This window comes from Patagioenas fasciata, chromosome 13 (assembly GCF_037038585.1).
Source record: "Patagioenas fasciata isolate bPatFas1 chromosome 13, bPatFas1.hap1, whole genome shotgun sequence".
In the NCBI taxonomy this organism is placed as follows: domain Eukaryota; kingdom Metazoa; phylum Chordata; class Aves; order Columbiformes; family Columbidae; genus Patagioenas; species Patagioenas fasciata.
In genome coordinates this window covers 6,938,519-6,959,880 of record NC_092532.1, presented here as the reverse complement: position 1 = coordinate 6,959,880, position 21,362 = coordinate 6,938,519, and the positions used below count along the sequence as shown (strand labels likewise).

General features: G+C 38.3%; 1 protein-coding gene across 12 annotated transcripts in view; it reads right to left on the bottom strand.

Moving 5' to 3' along the window:
- The window catches only part of FTO (FTO alpha-ketoglutarate dependent dioxygenase), a 322,731-nt gene that overhangs the window by 238,931 nt on the left and 62,438 nt on the right, over positions 1–21,362 (bottom strand). For all 12 annotated transcript variants that reach the window (XR_011741306.1, XR_011741307.1, XR_011741310.1 and 9 more), the window contains one exon: positions 15,294–15,413. Coding sequence is in view for 7 of the 12 variants with exons in the window: in XM_071814485.1 (XP_071670586.1) it covers positions 15,294–15,413 (120 nt within the window). In the remaining 5 variants the exon portion in view is untranslated. The remainder of the gene's footprint in view (positions 1–15,293; positions 15,414–21,362) is intronic.

Sequence of the window (21,362 nt, the reverse complement as noted above, 5' to 3'; positions counted from 1 at the left end):
TTATTTCAAGTAGTATACTTTGAATATCCAGTAACTACTTTAATTACAAAGTGACCAAAAAAGAGTATCAAAGTAAGAGATCCATAGCCCTAGTGAAAGGGTCATAATATTTACTTAAGTCCATTATACAAACTTTCCAAATGCTGTATCGCAAAAAAGATTATAGCACTTCTGCAAATATTTATGGTTCTACCCAAGAATACAAATAGTTGTCTGTGACAGATGTAGAAAGGAGTCAAGCAGATTTCAGTAGACTTTGAAACATGACTAGCAACATTATAATATATTTGTGCACAACATCATCTTCATTGTTCTATTTATACCAGCCAAAACCTCGCTCCATCTTTCCTGAAGCAAATGTTAGTTACCAAGCCGGACCTTATTATTCACATTTAAAGTGCTGATATGTCTACAAGTTTAAGCTATGCCTTCAATTTATGTTCTTCCAACCTTTTCTTCCTACTCCCTTATTTCCTGCACTGCCCCCACTCCTCCCACCCCCCCTTGTAGTAGTAATAATGGATTTACACAAAACCAGTAACAAGTTTTACTAATAAATATAATCTGGCTTTAATCAAGCAGCTCATCACTTAAAATCTTACACATACACACTGTTGCAAATGTTCTGTCTACAGACTTTCAGACTAAGTGTTCTGCTACAGTAAGGTCATAATACAACAACTCCTTCAAGAAAGTTGATTGAGAAATATTACAACAGACAAAAAGCTACTTTGGACATACAACATGAACTAATACATTCACACAAAAGTTGCATTTTTAACTAGTTGCATCATGCGTTATTAGTAGTTTACATATTCAGTTTTCCCAGAGCAAGACTCTACTAAATGCTGCAGCCAAAAAGTTAAATAGATGAAAATTCAGATCTTTGTATTAATACCTTTTGATCCATGAAAGCAAATGTCTGCCTAGTTTCTCTTTCCTGTTCTATTACTCACAGTGGTATTTCTAACTTCAAGGAGTAACAGAAAGGAAAAAATAATTTTGAAAGATGAGGCATCAGCTTCCACATTAACTTCATTATGCTGACTACAAATAAAGTTTAAAAAGTACAGACACTTAAATTTATTACTATTCTCTTTCCTGTTACACCATTTCTTGCTCTTCCAAGATTCTTTATACTTCCATTCTCTTTATTCCCATTTCTCTCTATTTTTTAACTCTTCTCCCACTTTGTTATACTATCTTCCTTCTCACAATTGTTTCCCTTCCCTGTTCCTCCCCCTTCCCCGCAACTTATTTCTTCCCGATTTCTCTCTCTGCTCCGCTCAAAAATTCACCTTGGCCTTAAATTCTGCCTCTTACTAAACCCTCCTTCAAGTTCTTACGCTTTCCATACATTTTGGGGTGCCAGACTATTCACAATCTCTCTGTAGAAGTAGAAAAAACATTTCTAAGCGTAAATGAAACTATTAAAATATAAGTGAAATACTAAAGAAACAAGAAAAAAAAAAAAGAAGGAACAAAGCCAGCACAGTGCTTAGTGTTTGTAGAAAAGCAATAGAGCTAACCACAGCCCAGCAATTGAATGGCAGACAGCAGTTAAACCAGCTTAAACAGCAAAGTCGTGTAGGAAGCCACAGTGCTGTATGCAGAGTTCCCTCTGGAGCATATACAGGAAAAAAGTCCTCCTAAAATTTTAGCATGTCTGCTTTTTATCCCACAACATGGAACTAATTGTCCTCAGTGTCTGAGCTGGATCCCTTGCATGCTGGAGCAGAACAAATGCTACTTTTTCACCTATCTGTCACAGCAAACATGAAAGATTGTGACAAAAGCAAACAGCACTAATCTCAGCACCTCACAGAGCTCTGAGCAAAACACCGGAGAGAAAAGCAGAGAGAAAGCGAGCACACAACAGACAGCAAAACCAAATCATCACGAGTGGCTGGACAGGAGAATCTTGCCTTTGCGCTTCCACTGAATTGTCAGCCTATCTGCCCTGGAGCAACATTAAAACACCCTCAGATTTGGTACATAGATTAAACACAGATTATTATAATATGTTTCAATTTTCTGGCAGACCGAACAACTCCATCCAGCAGTTCAGGCATTAAACCCATAGCTGGTGACCGAGTTAAAACAGAGCTTTTATACACCGGTGAACTCACGTTCCAGCTCTGCAAAATACACATTGTTAACACTTGATCAGCCTCGTAGTCTGATGCTGAGTTTTCTTAAAATATCAAGTCCAGCCCAGTCATGCCCATTGGAAAACGCAGAGGCAGGCTGTCATCTCCCTGTTCTGTTTCCAAGGCTGGCATCATTTGAGCTGAGAACACACTGTAGTCTGAAGCCCAAAATACTGACCCCACCAGACGAGCTGCTCTCCTTTTTGGGTCCTACCATGAGTGTATTCTCCCTTGCTCCTTGACCTCCTGCTTTGTTTATATATAACAGGCAAGTCCTAAACATTGCAAAGAGCTACTGTGTAGCAACACAATTACTCTGGAACTGGCTTTGAGTAGCTTCAAGTACTGCCAAAACAGGTTTAGAGTGGAAAAACGCCAGCGAGGGAACTCTTGCAGGTCTTGTGCCATCCCCAGGCTTTTCCACACTTGGAGTAGGTGTAACACTCACAGCACAAAGAAACCTCCAGGCAGAACATCAATATTTGCAGGCAAAGAATGTCTTATGGACACCTTTATAGAAGGGAGCAAAGCCAGGGTCACAGTAAACTTCAGTAAGCCCCAGCAATTGCTGCAGTCCACTGCAAAGTCATTGCAGTTGGACACAACTCAGAAAACCTGGACACATAACTGAACTCTCTGGGAGATGTACGAACGTTACACTATCCCAGCACTGTGCGACCACAAAACGCAAAAACACCCTAAAACCCTTCACTGCTTCCTCCTCACCAGCTCCAGCCCTGGAAGGAACACAGCTCAGCAAAACACGAAGATGAGCCCACTAGTTAGAGAAAGGCTTGAAATGTTGGGGTAAGGGTAACTTCAGCACAAAAAATTCTTTGGAAGAACTGAAGGCTTTAAAAGCAGCTCCTCAATTCTGAAAACACAGGAATTGGGAGACAGCTGAAAGCTGGAGCAGAATCTCTACAGGATCTCCAAATCACCCGAAATGACAGCCATATATATTTATACACACATACAGTTTTATAGACACATATGTACACACATTTTTCTCTTTACTAAATATCTAAAAAATTGCTTAGAGTGAGACACAGGTAACCACCCTGTTAGAGGTTAAGTAGGGAATGCCTTCTTCCATGTGCTTTTGACCTTGGGATAAGAGATTTTCACTATCTTTACATGAAAGATTTCTGGAGGATCTACTCATTGCAAAGAGAAGTTATGTTCTAACGACTACAGTTTCAACAGACTTGAGCCCCTAAAGAAGAAGGATGCTCCTCTCCCAACCTCAAATTACTTCAAAGTAATTTTCAGAAAAAAAAGAAAAATCCAAGGAAGAAACACTACCAAAAAACCCCTCAAAACAAATAAAAGAATGTACCTTTGACCTTTTGACCACTGGTAATTCAAACAGAGTGTTAATCACCAAAGGATTAACACCCTCTGCATTATAAATAATATAACCAGTCATCAGGAAATTATAACACCCCATATAATCAAGAAACACTGAAATCTACCATAGAATTATGCCCAAGCAGTGGGAGGTACTTAGATGAAAACCCAACATATTGTATCACTTCAGTGAGATTCTGCAACTTCAAGCCTTATGGAGAACAGCTCAGCACTTGAATAGATAAACCTCTTTACCTCTGTGTGCACACGTGTTAATGTATATATATTAAACACACAAATAATTCACGCATCTTAAACATCATATTCATTTCTTTAGTTGTTAAAAATCTCCACTTACATAATCTCCTTGGTGTTTTTTGGTGGTGGTGGTTTTTGTGGGTTTCTGTTTGCCTGTTTTGGTCATTGGTTGGTTTTGGTGTGTTTCTTTGTTGCTGGTGTGCTTTGTTGTTCTTGGTTTTTTGTTGTTTCCTCCCAGCCCCCAGGTATTTTTGATGTTTGTTGAAATAAAACCAAATACTTAAACACACATTTGCACTTGATATAATTATTTTTTCCTTAAACAAGGACTATTTACCAGTAGCATATTAAATACAGTATTATTACTGCACAACAGCATCAATGAAGAAATTTCTATCAAAATACAGACTTTTTAAAAAGAATTGAAAAAAAATTTTTAAATGTCTACCCACAATATCGTGCTTTGAAGGAGACACCCAGCTGCCTTATCTTCTGCCATCTTGCCCATAGCCACTTCCCCCACTGCAAAGCTTCTCCATCCTATTTTCTCCCAAACCACACCACCCCCTTTGGCCCGGGAGCCCTTGCCACCCTTTCCTACTCCTTCTCAATCTCCAAAGCTTTTCCAGCCAAGCTGGTTTTCTATTCCCACTCTACCCCAAGGTCCATTCCACCTACACACCCAGTTTCAAGTTTTCCAGCCGTTACAGCCCTTCAGAACTCCCATTCTGGGAGTCTTCACTCACATGGTCTTTGGTCCTGTTGTTCTGCCACCAGAACAGCTCCTGGCCCCTCCGTCCCCTGGTGTCACCAGCTCCCAGCACCTGCTGCCACCCTCAACCTGTTGTCTGCTCTCCCACTTGCCTTTTCTTTCCCACAACTTCCTCCTTCAAACACCTCAACAGATCAGTAATTAAGTAAAGGTTACCAGATGAACCAAATGAGATGATAAGTAGAACTCACTCAGCATTTAGTATTTTCAGCTGTGCCTTGCTAATCAATCTTCTCCTGTGATCTCCAGACAGGAGGATTCCACTAGGACCAGGACGTCAAGGTTTCCCAAGAAGAAAATGAGACCTTTTAACATGGAGTAACTTAAGAAGAACACAAAGAGCAACTCATCTCAAGGAAGAATTCAGTTCGAAGTACTTTAATTTATAATCATATTCTCTGCTGAGACCCAAAGATCAGGGGAGAGGAGATCCACACCCTCAGAATCACACCACACTAGGTGACCTTCTTCCAAGTGACAAAAGAAGGTAGTGTCACAGAATCTGGTGACAGCTGCAAGCAGGCAAGGCAGGGCTGGGATGAACAGCAACAGCCCTTCCCACATATAAAAATGTTAAGATTAGACAGGAAAAAAAAAGGGAAAGTAGACTTTCTCAGTTTGAGGAGCCTACAAACTGCAATAGAGTGTCTCGTTAAAATCTTCAGTAGAAAGACACACTCCCGTAATTCACTTCTTTACTTTGCAGAATAACCAGCAAACATCACCTTTTTCCAAACCACTATAAAAACCCATAGGATTTCCCCAACTTTGTGCCATTCCACAACTAGGAAATACATTTGCTAAACGAAACACAAATTAAAGCTGTACCATGAGAAAAATCCCAGCTTAATTGAGTTAACTAAGCTGATTAAGCCATGCTCTTTCACCTATTACAGGAAGCATTTAGCCCTGGAGCCATCCTAAAGGCACCTCGCACAGCGTATGACTTGTTTTCCAGAGATACTGTACGTATCTCGTCACTGCGGAAAGGGAAGAGCGAGCACTGAGCACCCCATGTGTCAGCACGCCAACAAAAGAACAGAAGCACCAGCTGATAAACCAGCTGTTTACATCTGGGTCTGGCCTGGAAGGCCGGTATTGCATTACAGGGGAATAGATGAAGTTAAGAGGACATTATTACCCCAACACCTGAGATCTGACTGCTATAAAATAATTGCAGTAGGAACATTCTCTCCAAAAATCTCGGTCACTGATATTACTACTGGGATCTTTGTTACAAACAACTCGGACAAATGGATTTAATATCGAATAGATTACAGCAGCCATATTTTTAAACAATTAAGATTTATCTTTTTCTTTGTTGTATTTAAACGAGTTTATATAATTAAAAGAATTCCTTAACATTTTCAATCCTTTCAAAATGTCTAAAAGCAATCTCTAAAATAAAGACATAGCTAAATAGCATTATTCTTATCTTGGTTTTTGCCGATACAAGGGTGCTGCTCTGTGTCTCGTAAAGATTTCTGGCAGAGTGAGAAAATCTGGTCAGCATCAGAGTCTTTCCTGGGACCTGTCTGAAGTGTCGACAAGCAGCTAAACTGAATATTAATACACTCCCCATCATCAAAAGCTGTTGCATACCCAAAGGATGAGAAATATTTTAATCAGCTTTCAGCTTGTCTAGTAGAAGTCAGTTTATTCCTTTGGGATTATACATCTATGTGCTCAATTTTTGCCTTCGTGCTCGCTCTATATATTATTTTTGAAACTAGCAGCAAAGAGCCTAAATCTGCTGTTTTGTTGGAAAAAGCCAGCTAATGCTGTGATTCAATTACAGTATTTTATATTTAACAAGAAAATGTAGAAGATGAAAAGCAAAGAAAACACATGATAGAAGAGTTCTGTATCCTGGTTTTGCGTTCAGTATTTTTTGCGAATTTCGAGTTTTCAAGACTTACTCATCTGTTGACTCACCCATCTTTTCCCCTCCCCAGTAGATTTCTAAGTTTTGATGCTGTAAATTCATAATTCCTTTAGCATAATGATCACCAGTGGAATTGACCCATGAATAGGTCTTATAAATATGTGTATCAAGTATGTCCTACATGAAAGCCAACAAAAGATCAGTAATGGAATAATGGTCTGAAAAGCCTTGACTGTAAGACTATAATTGCATGGTAACCTCTCCTTTCTCTACTGTCAGTCCTCTGAGAGACAAAGTCAGCCACTCTATGGTTGCATTAGTAAAGATTCCACCTACAGGAGAAGACCTTTAAAAGTAAGAAATATTAATAATCCTAATTACTTATATTTTTAATCCTTTTAAAAGCATCGTAACATTTCTGATTGAGATAGAGCCAGGATTTGTGTTGGCTTTTGCATTGAGCATCTACATAAATGCACTATTAGATTAATTTCATGTTACTTCATCCCTGTTTCCTTGGGGATAGATGTATTACCATTGTACATGCAGTACCTGGTGCTCCTTCGTCTTCCCCAGAAGACAAGACAGAAATACAAAGCTTAGCAGCTGAAAGATTTTCAGATACTCTGTCGCCTCAAAGAACTCTGAGAAGTACAACCTTTGTGTACTTCGGTGCTACACAGCAGCAGCATAAATTGGTTTGTGCAGGCTAATTTTAAAATAATTTCTATCCAAATCTTCCATCAGGAACATAATGGATCACTAGTTTTGCCTGAAGGAGTGAATTCTGTAGTCCTACTACTGCAAATGATTTCAGCACAGAAACTCGCATTTCATGAAATGGAAGCATGACCTTGGACAGAATGAGAGAACAATCAGTACAGGATGACAAGGAGCAAACTTACTCTGCCATGTGGCTGAATTACAAGAAAAGTCTAATAATTCACTTATTCAAGCTGAGTCGCACCACCACATTGACAAAACAACAAACCTTCTGGCTAGCCGGTGAAGCTTTAATGCATTAGCATGTTGCATGCAGATGAAGACTGAGCTAAAATATAATTATGAGCAGTGTATATATGCATACATATACACGCACATAAAAATAAAATAATCACTTGCGCTGATTACACAATTCTATTGATCCCTAGGCAGGGAGACAGCATGAACTGATGCACTATTTCCAGCACAAAAAGGAGTTCACACGGAGCTCAGCTCCGCCGCTGCCATTCCCACTGACAAGCAGGAATCTGGCCTGTTCTCACCACTCCATCATTCTGTTATATTACAGAAACTCAAAATTCCTCCTGTGAAAAGAGATGCCATTTGTCTGATTGTGATAAACAATCACGTTATTTTACAGAAATAATTTAGAAGATTTGCTACATTTAAACTTTGTCTTAGAGCCTTTGCTGTGAGAACTATATAGAGTTCAGATTCCCTAACAGTCCAAGGAGAACTGCCAAAATCTGATGTTAACTAGAGACATTTGAGAAAAGCCAGTAATTATCTTCCTACTGCAGAATAGTAAACATTATGTCTACAGCTTCAGGATTACTAAGCAGAAGCATGTGTAGTAAGAAATGAAAAGTGCAGAAAAGATTCACTGAAAAGCTCCTGAGAGCTCAAACTGGGAACTGCCAGAAGACAACTGGGGTCAGCCAAAACACAATCAGCTCCTTCTGTCTTACTTAGATGGAAAGAACTTGCCCATCTGCAAAAAAATAACCTTAGATGTGGCCCAAATTCTGCAATTTCCAGTCACGGTAAGGGGGAGATAGAAATGTGTTGGGTTCCTTCAACTGCAGAATGTTCTCTCCCTAGGATATAGCCAGTAATTAACTTTTTTCAGTCACAGCAAAAATCATAGCCTCATTTTATTGATGAGGAATTCAAGATCAGAAATAGTCTGCAATCTAAAACCAAAGTAAGACCTCAAGGTTTTGATCTCCACACTGATTTTGAAAACCACACTTAAGCTACTTGCACAAGTTAAACAGAAGTTTAGTGAAAGAATTAGCACCTAATCCATCAGGCCATAATGCTTTCCATGGCAAGGACTGAAGCCAAATTTTATTTCTTTATATATAAAATAATTTTGATCAAAAATGAAGTAACTGTTAAAAAATACACTGCAACAGCACCATCACCCATGATCTTGTTAGAAATTAGGACTGATGATCAGAGAGGACAGAAAAGGTACCAACGCAGCAATGGCAGCTTTTTGGAAGATGTCACATCCCTTCCTTACAAAAGCCATTTGGAAAGTAAACCAGCTGTATTCTATTTTACAGTGGTTACATAGCCATTTTATATACAATAGGAATAAAACCATGATTAGCAATACTAGTTGTACTCTAAAAAAAGAAATTACAGTAATGTAGATAGTGACATTTTAATCATACTGTTATTTGATTGCGCTTTCATTTGAAATCACAACTTCCCCAAGTTCATAACAACCATAGGAAAAATTATTCCTGGCAAGCCACTGTATTTCAGTTTTAACACCAAACCAAGTCCATTTTTTTGCATCTTTGTAGCATGTCCACAGATGTAGGCACATGAATGTACAAATCTATAAGCCCTATCTATATCTGATCAATTCTATGATTGCCTAAATGAGAACGAGAAATCACTTTAACCATATTTCACAATTTATCAAGTTTTATGTTACATACAGACATACAAATTTCAAAAAAGCAGAATAATTTCTTTTCAAGAATTGTTATTTTCAGTGTTCAAATACGGTCTTATATTCAGTTTTTCTACTAGGAAATGGATTTCTAAGAACATTAAAGGCTTGGCAAAGAATAACTGGACTCGTTAAACAATAGCACAGTACAACTATTTCACTATTTCCACAGCAAATAATAAGCATCAATAAACATACTGCTGATAAAAGGATCTTTTATTATTCCAGTATATGTCCATCCAAGGTTCTGGGGAAAAACAGTAGAAACAGCACAAGATTTTATCCCATCTACAGTAGCCCCGTCACATTGAGTCTGCTTTCCCTGAAAACAATCACATAGTTCCCATTAACAATAAAAGGGCAAGAGCAGGTTCTAAAGTGCCCCTGCAGGATGGACACAGGATGCCCAGGGATGCATCAGGAGCTGTGCTGCGCGCTCCCCTCTCCCCGCACACTGCGGTACCTGCAGCGCTGCCCGGTGCAGCTCCCGCTCCCCCCGCTCCGCTCCTGCTGCCAAGAACCGCAAGCAGTTGCCCCCAGCGCTCATCCCTATAAACGCCTTTTCTCTAAATATAACTTTATATGAATTAAAATTTACATAAATAACCTGATTAGAAGAGCATCATAGTTAAAAACCCCAGGATACCTGTGTGTGTATTGGTGTGTAGAAGTGCGTACAGACCCCTACACCATGGACTGGCTCTGGTAGTCTACCCTGTATGAAAATATTTTTACACAGGATGGAGAATCCTATTCGAGCCACAGTGCTCAGCTCAGACACAGAGATCCATTTACACAATTCAAATACAAGATTGGGGCATAACCTATGTGGACAATTTTGATTTCTGCTGATTGTGTGTTGTATGTATTCATGTTTTAAACACTGACACAGAGCTCATCACATTTTCCATGCAAGTACCTGTATATACTATACACATCCAATAGTATAAATATATAGCGAAGACAACAGAAAGCAGCCCTGTTACAGCGAGTTAAGCACAAGACAACAGAATTCCAGACATCCAGAGCCGAAGCTCACCAGGACACAGCTGTGTGCACAACACCCACGTCACGCTTGTAGCACGGGTGCAAAAGCACCCAGAAGGGGACAGGGGAGGGGACGGCACGGCCACCTCGCAGCTCCACTACCAGAAACACATCCCACTTCCCCAAAGGACAGAAATCATCCAAAATTCTTCCTGGCTTCTGCCACTTTACATTATAACCTCAATGTTTTCAGCGTAATTCTCACAGTATGCTAAGCTGGAAGAGCGCCCTTTGAACAATTCCAGTTTATAATAGAAATGTTATAGCAGTTCGTATCAACTGAGCTTAGATCTCCACCGGTGCACAGAAGGGTTAAAACCAGAAAGTGCTATCCACTGGTTTGCTCTGATGTTCCTGCAGATATTGTCACTGGATGTATCCTCAGTAGAATTCTATTCAACACCTCTGTCTTTAAGTACAAAGCTGTAGGCTGTAGCAGCTTTAGGAAACATAAGTATCCTTTTTTCTGCTGCACAGTATCTGTGTGTGAAATTCTCTAAAGGGGTTTAAGTATTTACCCTGAACACTATCAGACAGTTTCTAAAATTTTCCTTATCCTGTTGCAAAAACACTTCAAAGAGAATCATAAACACAGTCCTTTGTGCTTTCAGGACACACTTTGTTTTGGAAGCTTAAGTCTGAATTCCCTCAGAATTGTAAATATTTGTTTTTCTGAAAGATGTGCAAAAAAACTTTGTGGTTTTTTTTAACAGATTGATAGTGATCCTACTACACACAATGTTGAATCCTTTTGCCCATTTCTGACTGCTAAAAATATTGGGGTCAAGGAAATTAGTATCCAAAACAAAAAGTCTTTGGGATCAAGTTTTGTTGTTTCAGATAAAAGGTGCATTTCCAGAAACAGCTGACTCCTACTGTACATAAAATATAACCTGTCAAAAATTCACTTATTGAAAGGGTCTGGCCTAAACAGATAAGAAGAGCCCCAAAAGACAAGAGATGGCTCAAATGTGGGTGTTTGAGCTGCCATGTTGTGCATCTCACAGCTCATTAGGCAAATAGGATGGCGGGGCACCGCGTGGCGCCCAAGCACGGAGGGTGACACTGCAGTATCTGAGCACCACAGGAAAGCTAAGACAAGAAATTAAAATCATACCTCAGAATTTCTCGAACTTCGGGTGACAAGGTCAAACCAAGTTGCTCTGTATTTTCTGAAAAAAAGCTAAACAGCCTCTTGTGATCCTATTATCTGTTTTTTCTTAATGTAATTGGTTAGCTGTTTAAAGTGCCAAAGTCTTCAAAAGCTAGGAGGATTTCTTTTAAAAGCACATTTTGTCCTATACTTTTTCATGGTTATTCTGGAACAGAAATACTCTGATTTAAATACATATTTAAACCCTTGTCTTAATTTGAGGAAGGAAGAAAATAAAGAAATATATTATGGCCCTGGGCTGAGATTTTGTAGCTCAAGTTTCAGCCCAGACTCAATTCTAACTGTCAGGCTGTAAACCCCTGACAATAGTGGCTTATAGCAGAAACGATTACATACTTCATATGTAGCACTCATAGTAAATAGTAAAACAGACCTCAAAAAGGAAAGAAAAATCATTTTACAAGAAAATAGCCTTGCTCTCCAATCTCAATTTAGTTGTATAAACTGATACAAGTGTGCTATTGAGAATTAACAGTAATAATAACATGCCTATCAATATAGTTTTTAAAAGTTTTACAAATTAAGAAGAAAGTTGTGCAGAAAGATACCAGTTTGCATGAAATGCCGCTTTGCTTCTCTAACTACAGAATGTGCATATTTCTGCTTTTAAATAGGCATAAATTAAAAGGTGTGCTGCATTTCATTATCATCATCTGTATTTTAGGATGCCAAAAAGTGAAACAAATGGTATAGAAATTACTTGTGTTTCAGCTATACTGCTAAAAATCAGTTCTTTAATATCTATGTTCCATTCCTTTAAGTAGACCCTTTATAGTAGGGAAACAGTTATATAATATAACTCCAAATGTAACTCCAAATCAGTCATAACTTCTCTATATTTTAGTTGTACATTTTTTTCCATCTTGCCAAATTCCTGCATAAATAGGTGGGATTAAATGGAACCTAGCCTACCTAACATAATTATATATGTTGTGACTTTATACTGCAATGAAACTGATACACTTTAATAATCTCAGTCTTGGCTCTTACCCACTAAAGTCAATAAAGGTTATTAAGGCCAACTGCCATATAAATACATTGCTACATTGCTAAATGGACTGTCAGAGCAGGAAATACAATTCACACCATATAGCACTACTGGGGTCTTCATTTATTTTTTCAAAGGAACACTTGATATGTTAAAGAAGTATTTAAAGATTCTATATTTAAGTATAATTATATGTTTACTTTTCATCCCACAAACAAACACCATTTAATTGATTCACATTTTACTTATTCAAACGTGAATCAGCCTAAAACAAAATAAACCACCATCAAAAAAATAAGAGAGACTGTAGGAGTTCTGCAGCATGGTGTTGGAAGATTTTCATAGCTAAAATAAATGTCAGATTGCAAGGCTTGCATGATATCAGACCCTGAGAGACAAATTGTCTCTCCACTGAATCTCAGAACAGCTACAGCAAGACTTGCTCACATCACATGAGATTTCTGCTTTTCAGACTTCTCTTTACCCAGAAAGCAAAGCTTGTCCTGTCTTTTTTCAAATGGTAACTCTCCCTTTGAATTCAGCACGCGTTTATCCTGATGGTGCAGACGATAATGTGTTAATCTTGGATGACTTTTAAAAAAAAAACCCTCCAACATTTGAATAGCCTTCATATTTTCAAGGGAGGGGGGAAAAGAGAAGAAGATTGGTTAAACTGCTTTGGATTTAATGGTTCATAAATTCATGAGGTAATATTGTGGGAAATGTGATGTTTTATCAGAATGTCATTCAAATGAAAGGTTTAACATTTACATCACAAGAGTGAGCTCTAAGTAAAACTATCCTCAGGGAAAGAAATGCCAGGAATAAACACGATGATAAAATGGTGTGCTTGCCATAACGTTCGAAAATATGAAAGCAAGCCCAAAGGTTTGAAGACAGTGGGTTAAACTTCCTGCAGTATCCTACTTGGCTGTGACATTGGAGCAATTACAATTAGCAGAATTAGAAATCGTTCTGGAAAAGTTTATTTTCTTCTCTAAGACTGCAACACTAAACAAGAGTGGGGGGAATAGGACAAAAAAGAAAGGAAAAAAAGGCACACAGGGAAACCCAGCTGACTTCTGTATCACTGTAGACACAGGCATTAAAAAAAATAAGTCAAGAGTTGTTCAGCTCACACACAAATGAAAAAAAATGCATTGCTTAAGTGTTTTAAGAAATAATTCATTTTAAGCAATAATACTGTGACAAAATCAACAGCTCTGTGACATTTTAAATATAAGCTTTTTGCCACTTTTTTTTTTTTTTTAAAGAATCATCCAGCTAAAATTATAAATTTAGAGAAAAAAGTGTTGACTGTAGACTACTGAGTACCTTCAGAAATACCTTTTTGATTTAACTTAATACTGTGGAAGCTAAGCATGCACCAAAACACTGCACTTTTTATGTTAAATTGCTGTTGAATTTGTTAACCCACAATTGATTTCCTGTGTTATGGAATCTTAGAGATTACAGCTAACTTGAAGCAACAGGGATAATTCTTGATGTTAATGCTACATTTCTATGTATTTTTATTAAGCCTGTGCCTGTTGTTGCATTAAAACTGTGGCTCAACATTGCCCTCTACTGTCATTTCGTTAAACACTAAAGGGCAAAACGTAGGTTAAAACCCACCCTACCTCTAAGTCTCAAATACAGTAAGCATCAAATTTACTTAGAGACTCAACAAAACAGACATCCTCAATTAACATTCTCTTCTGTCTCCTTCAATAGCTGAAATTAATTGTGATTAATATGTTATAAGTCATAAACATTAAAACCATTTTTTAAATTTAAATTAGAAGCAGCTTCTGTCTTGGCCCAACCTTCATTTTGCTGATAAATATCATCCAGAGGCCTGTTGAAAGGAGATCCACTGACGCCACCGTGTTTCTAATTAGAGACACATGGTAATGTCACACCAATTGCAGAAAACCAAACCCTTGAGAATTCCTGAGTTTGCTGTTTTTCCATGTTCTCAACACACAATGGATATAAAATAACAATCAAACATACTTGCCTCTACCTCATCTAAGCCTGTGTTACAAGCGAGTAAGTTGTCATTTGAAAGAAAAACAAACCAAAAGATCTTTTTTAAATTACGAAGATCACTCAAGAATGTGAGCATATAAGAACACAAAAATGAGGAAAAAACCCAACATAAACAAATTATGCATAACTTCTCTCCTTTTGTACGAAAGTTTAATGCTCTCCGATTCCTTGTGGTAACTGATTTCACAAATGAAAGTTTCACTTTTCCACACTTATTTTCCAAGGCTAGCCGTTGCTGGAAAAGCTACAACGCGTTTGAGCAGCTCAACGAGTCACAACATTTCCCTCTAAACTCAAGAGCACATTCTTGTTGCACTGTACCTCCCGGGATTCAAATCCATCTCTGCTACAAACCATACTCAGCACCCCCAACTACATCACAAACTTCTTCAGTCAACTACAGGCACATTGACATACTTTATGTACAGGAACCAAAATCCCTACAATTATTCAAGAAACTCATCTCCTTTTGTTGGTTTAGCTATGGTGTAAGTGTGCGGGTGGGCTACAAACAGACAGTTGTACCTCCAGATCAGCAGGTTTTACTCTCAACCTTCCTCAGGTGCATTCACCACTGTTGTCATTGAAGAGTTGTCTCTCGGTGTTGTATGAAAAAGTTGACAATGCACAGTTTCATGTGGTGTAGTATTTGATAGGTGACATTTTATGTGGCTGTCAAACTTTGAAAACAAGCAAAGTTGGGAAATAACTGAAATCTTGGGATTTGGATTTTAGTTTGCTCACTTTTCTTCTGGCTACTGGGGGAAAGAAATCAAAAGAGGCAGTGGAAGACTGACATTGATTCCACTTGTCATATGTTCTGAATAAAGTTTAAATCCCATTACTACAGTACAATTAAAAACATAATTGTGAATGCTCTCAGAATTAAGCTTCAGAGGCTCTAGACTACAAAACTACTACTTACCATAATCTCCATTTTTTTCCAAAATTCTTCCAATTTCGCCATAGGCTTAAGCCACCAATCAGTGCACTTCAAATACTGCTTGCCTTGAAACCAAAACTGCCTAAGCCACTCAAATTCAACCTGCAAGATAAAAACATATGGTAGCGTAAACATCTATGTTCATTATTTGGGGCAGGAATGGGATAATACACGAAATACCTGAGCAATCCCATAGACATGAAGGCTACTGAAAAACTCATTTCTAAATGCTCCCTTACACACAGTTGTTTATTTCTATTCCATATGAATTTTTGACCCTTCAAATCAAGAGGTGCAAACCCAATCTCTTTTCTTTACATGTGGTACATGTACAAAGAACATTAAAAGTTCAGGTTTACTCATGATTCAGTCAAATACGTACCAACTCTGGCTTATTTTGATGAACATCGTGGGTTTGAAAATATTGCAGTCACATAAAAGACTGAAAAATCTTGCAGGAATGAAATTGCTAGAATGCAGCCCAGCCAACTGTTATGGAATGAGAGCACAGCATTGTCATGAACCAGAGTTTCTCATACGTTCCCAAACCACCTGGTTCCCAGCCAGGCTGCCCATCACTTTCGGAGCACATTTTAGCTTACTAAACATAAATATATAGCTCATCAAATATTCTTTAAGCAAAATAATTGAATTTATCCTAATTTCCATTGAGCCTTTTTTCCTTTAATAGCAATCCATCGTTCTGGTGTTTAGAATTCTGTATTTATCTTTGTTGTGGTAGTTATGTTTCACACCCAGTTCAAAGCTGCTTTAATCACTATTTGTACCATGAAGGTTTTTGTTTGTCCCTGTTCAGCTCCAACGATGCAAACAGAAACAACCTGCCAAGGGGAAAGAATAAAGAAAACTGCCCAGAGCCATCACCTAATGCTTTCTTTCCTGCAAGGGTGAACAGAATGGCTACAGAAATTTGAAAGTTTTTGTTAACATTAACTAAATGTTTGCTCAATATATGTTAAAGATTACAATAAAAGATACCTAAATTTGAAGTGTATAAAAAGAATATTAAAGCAACTTTGTGGGTAAAAATATAACAGTGTGATTAGTTGGCAGACACAGGTCTTAAACTATTTTTAAAAACCTGACTGCTAGCCTAGCGACTTTTTATTATAGCACAGAAGTTTGATGACATCCTTCCCAAAAAAAGCTGAAGGAAAGTTTGCTTCCTCTACAGTATTAATGAGGTATGAAGGATCAAGTTATGGTTTGCTATTATAAAAAAATTTAAAAAATAAAAAGCCTCAGTATACAGAGTTTTGGGAAGGCTGAGCACAGCAACAGTTCAACTAGAGTTTTAAGCACTCAGTACTTTCTTCTCCCTCCACTACTTCTTGTTTTTGCTGGCCTCTACCATGAATGGGCTAAAACATATGACGTCTGGCTAACATGCTTCATGAAATGAATCACATGAGGCCACTAATGAAATTTTGGTTTCAATTAAAATCAATGTTACAATATGGATCATCATAGCAAGAATATATTTCAGTCAATCTGATTTCTGACTGGTCATATTGATTTGTTACATTAATCTATGTAATTTCAGTCTAATTCAAGTCTGGCATCTTGGCCAAATTTTAAATCGGTCTTGATCCTACACAGAATATATAACTTGACACAGAAAAGCTGCTTTTTAAGTGCAAGAGGTAAAGTTTAGTAACAGGGCAGTTAATTTTCTGCAGGATTCGGCCGTCTCGTCAGAGGTCAGTGTACCGAACTGCAACATGTGGCTGTTCAAACATGTGGACTACAGTTTACTAGAGCTCTCAAACTCAGGTTCACATGCAACTTACAACGTCTCTGTTTAGCTCTGAGTGAATAAAACGGGTGTTGGGGAGAAAAGCAATGTTTCACACACCAACTTAGCCATCAAGTGCTTGACAAGTGACTGCTCTGAATGGATAACTGTTGATTCTGGAAAAAATAATCTTGATGGGGAATGGTGACAGGATTCCTCTATTGCTCTGTCCTTCGTTTAGATATATGAAAGCATAAATACTTCGTTTTGCTAAAAATCTCCAGAGATTCCAGTTCTGCTACATTTGTTTGGTATTTTTAATTAACACACGAACACTTTTTACACCACATCCATTACCAAACATGCGTTTTAACAAGAACAGATGCCGTCTGCTGTCCAAGTTCCCTTAAACACTTTATGTCCTCTTATTTCACTGAACTCTACTCACTAACAACTTATCCTGGAGCAGAGCGGGGCTCCTCCTGGTTTGCCTCCTTCCAGAAACAGGAGGAGCTGTACCAGGAAAAAACCCCACAACGGTAAATACTGGAGAGAGACAAAGAGCTCAATTTCAGCCTTAGCGGAACTGAAGCTACAGAACATTCATCTTCTGTGACAAAACTCTCAGGTTAACAGCTCTTGCCAAGCATTCTGTCAAAGAGTTTTATTTTGGAGACTCTCATATATCAGACCTAACTTTAGCGGTCATTAGAAAGCATTTTACATGACAAACAGGACAAAGTTTAAACATATTAACATGTAAAAATATATATGCTGAGTGTTTGAGGAACAATTTTCATCTCCTAATTAATTTTCACTGATGATTTAGATCCCTGCAAGTAAGCTCAGAATCAGGCCCCATATATCTAACCTCAACATATTTCCAAGTTGTCCTTTAAACAATGATTAAAGGCCAATTTTAGGTTATAGTCAATACTGAGTAGTAAAAGGCCAACAATAGCATTTGACATTTTGTGAGCCAGTGCTCCTCAGTCAATTATTTAAAAGTATTGGTTATTAAATGCCACATATATAGGTGATCTATATTTTCTCTCTGCCGTACTAGCCAGCCACCAACCACACTGTCAGCCCACTGTGATGTACTAAAACGTATTAACCTTCCTTTGGTCTTATACACCGCTACCCTTTCTCAGCAGTGACCTTGGTGTCTTCAACTTACCTAGCCCAGGCTTTTCTACATCCCTGCACATTCACCACGCTTACATTTATCTACTGCGGCCCTGAAAATGGATTTGCTGTAGGAAAAAGTGACTGCACCTCACAAGCAACAGAGCAACCAGTTTAGTCCCAAGTTTTAATCAGAGTAATAGGGATTTGATAATCAGAGCTGAGCAAAAACCCTGATGAGGACAAAACCCCACCTTTTCAAACTTGAGTACTTACTCTGAAACGTGCTACATATTCAACAATCCCCAGATGCTAAAAGAAACCCTCCTCTAGTGTTTTACTTCATAGAGAACATCCAATTATTCGTGTGGTGCTAGCAAATAAAGATGACTTGAAACTACCTTACAACATGAACTATTACCAGCTTTTGCATTACTCAGAGCAAGGAAAACAAGTTTTCTTTGAAATGTGAAGAATAGGCTGGTGATGATCTTTTCTGTAGATTTATTTTCATATGTATAAGCGTTTACACCATCTGACCAGCAGCGTTTTATTACCTTAAAAAGCATTTACTCACCAGAGGCTTTCCCCAGGTCCCCTGTAGTTCTGTTTGGGACATACCCAGCAGCTGTATATATTTTGGAGAGCCAAGTGTGATTCAGTAGGGGCAAGAGGTTCACGTTCAGTGAACTCTGCAAGATCATTTATTTCAGGATAAATTATTACCGGCCAAACAGCAATCTAATTGCTTAAAGGGGTAACTTCAATCTTGAACACTATGTGTGCACTGCTAGGCTATTGTACGTCACAGCTGCCCAGGTAATTACTTCTGCTCACCCTGCTACACTCTGTTCACTGGACACCCTGCCATGGAAGTATTTGTTCAGACTGCAAGCCCATAAGCTACTCAGACAAGCAGTATGTGAGCCCTTAATTAAAGTTATCTTTACTTAAAACTACAAAGTACACACTGGGAGCGAAGTGACTCGCACATCTAACAAACAGCACATACCTGGCAATTACTCAGATATTCCTTTGAAGGCTGTTTTAGTGAGGGAGACCATGACAACAAAGTTAAGTCTTAAGAAATATTAAACTTCTACCTGGCTGCCTGCTAGAGATGCTAAAAACCTCAGGTTAGTATCTCACTTTTTTAACAGGAAGACCTTCGTCCAGACATCCAAAACAAGACTCTGACAGCCGAACTCTGGGAAATGGAACATCAGTAAAGACATCCCCTGGATACTCACTCATATCTCTCTTAGAGGTTTCTTTGCCCACCACAGAAATGGAAAAAAAGAAGTTTCCACCTACACTTCAGATCTTCAGTTCAAACCCACTTTATCAGCACAACAAGTCGATTTTCCTGCCCAGGAGTATGAAAGTGAAGGCACAGAATCATACCTCATTCTTTCAAACTTGCTCTTAGGCTTTTTCCCTCCAGCAGACACAGATAATTCATCCAGACCTCATTTGGCAGAGCAGTTAACGCCAGGACAGACTGTGAATCTGTGCTCAAGTAGTACATTTTAGCTGAGTTGCACACGGGCTGGTGGCACCGTGATGGTTCTGCTCTGGTTAATGAGCTCTGGTGACCAGTTCAGAGGTGCCATGCAGGGGGGTCAAAAAACCCCAGGAAAATAAAGAATCTAGCACAACGGCTGTATCTAGTTGTCTGAGTTGAATCCTATGAAGAACTTCAGTTATGATAATGTTTAAATATAAAACACAAAAGCATCACTATCTCTAGGGATGGGAACGCTGCCTAATTTCATGCTCATGATCTCTGGTCCAGAGAAACAGAAAAAATACACAAAGAGGTTTAGAACTAGCACAGAAAGCTGTATATCAGACAGAAATACATGGGCAAAATTGGGTGCCAGTTCTTCATTAATTCTGTGTTTGACTTTTTGTGCCATTTTGACTTTGTTAGTATCTTTAAACACTAAAGTAAGGAAAAAACCACACCAGTGACCAAATCTTGACCACACTGATCAAAGGAAGACTAATTTTCATCAGTAAACAGTTTGATTCTTTAAAGAAGCAAAACACATGCTGCTTTTACACTTGCCTGAGAAAATTTGGACCTAAAACTTGTATTAGTGCCTGAAAACACAAAGACTTATCATACAGTGAGTAAAAGAAGGTTAGAAGCTTCTATATGCAGAAAATGTTGCATTAGCCTCGCAGATCTGTTTGTTTTCACTTCAGTGATGTTCAAAAAAGAAATGTGCATTTACCATAGTGATAAGCCTCTAGTAAGTTTGTCTACTTGTGCAGCAAATAAATGAAATTTAAGTAGCACTTTAAAATACGGAATTTATCCTTCAAGTGAAGAGGTGACCTTGGGATAAAAAAAAATAAAAACAGGTGAATGAGTATTCTCTTTTCAAATGAAATACAGATCCAGTGTGCCTACTACATCTAAGTGCGCAATATGTACAAGTTCAACAACCATTTCTCTTACAGTATATCCCATATGTGTAACAGGAAGCTTCCCTGTGTGTCACATAGCGAAATTATTCAGGTGACTGCAAACACCAGGGGCTAGTCTCTCACCTGATGTAACCGGCGCATGTCTTTGATGTGAAAGGACCCGTGCAAATTTACACCAGCTGTGCATGTGGCCCTAGCTGTGCAAACCACATATGCGTGTAGTTTTATGGACTGAGCCTGATTAATGTTTTGTAAAACCCTGCATGCATCAGACTTCTTTAAATTACTCCGGGAGCTGTTTTGCTAAAAGTCAAGGGTGCAAATCTTTTGCCATCACTATAGTCAATTTTACCAACTGTGAACAATACAGATAAACTGTGTTCTACGAAGTTTTAGTAACAATACACAATATTATGTTCCTCAGCAGACAGCAATTTAAACAGTTTACACTAATTCTAATATGAGTGAAAATTGCCTACGTACTATATGGCTTCCAGTAGTGATCATACTTAGTAGAAATACAGCACAGCTCCTTCAAAATGTCTGAATATAGGTGTACTGTAGAAAATGTTTCAGAAGTCTGTATTAACTGGTTGCCACAGTTGTTTTTCGAGAGAGATAATCATCAGTGCTCTACAGCTGGGTCCAGCTGAAAGCTTTGTTTCAGGTAGAAGGACAGCTTTGCAGAGCACCTCAACAATCTGTCATTTTAAACTCCTAATTCACAGCCC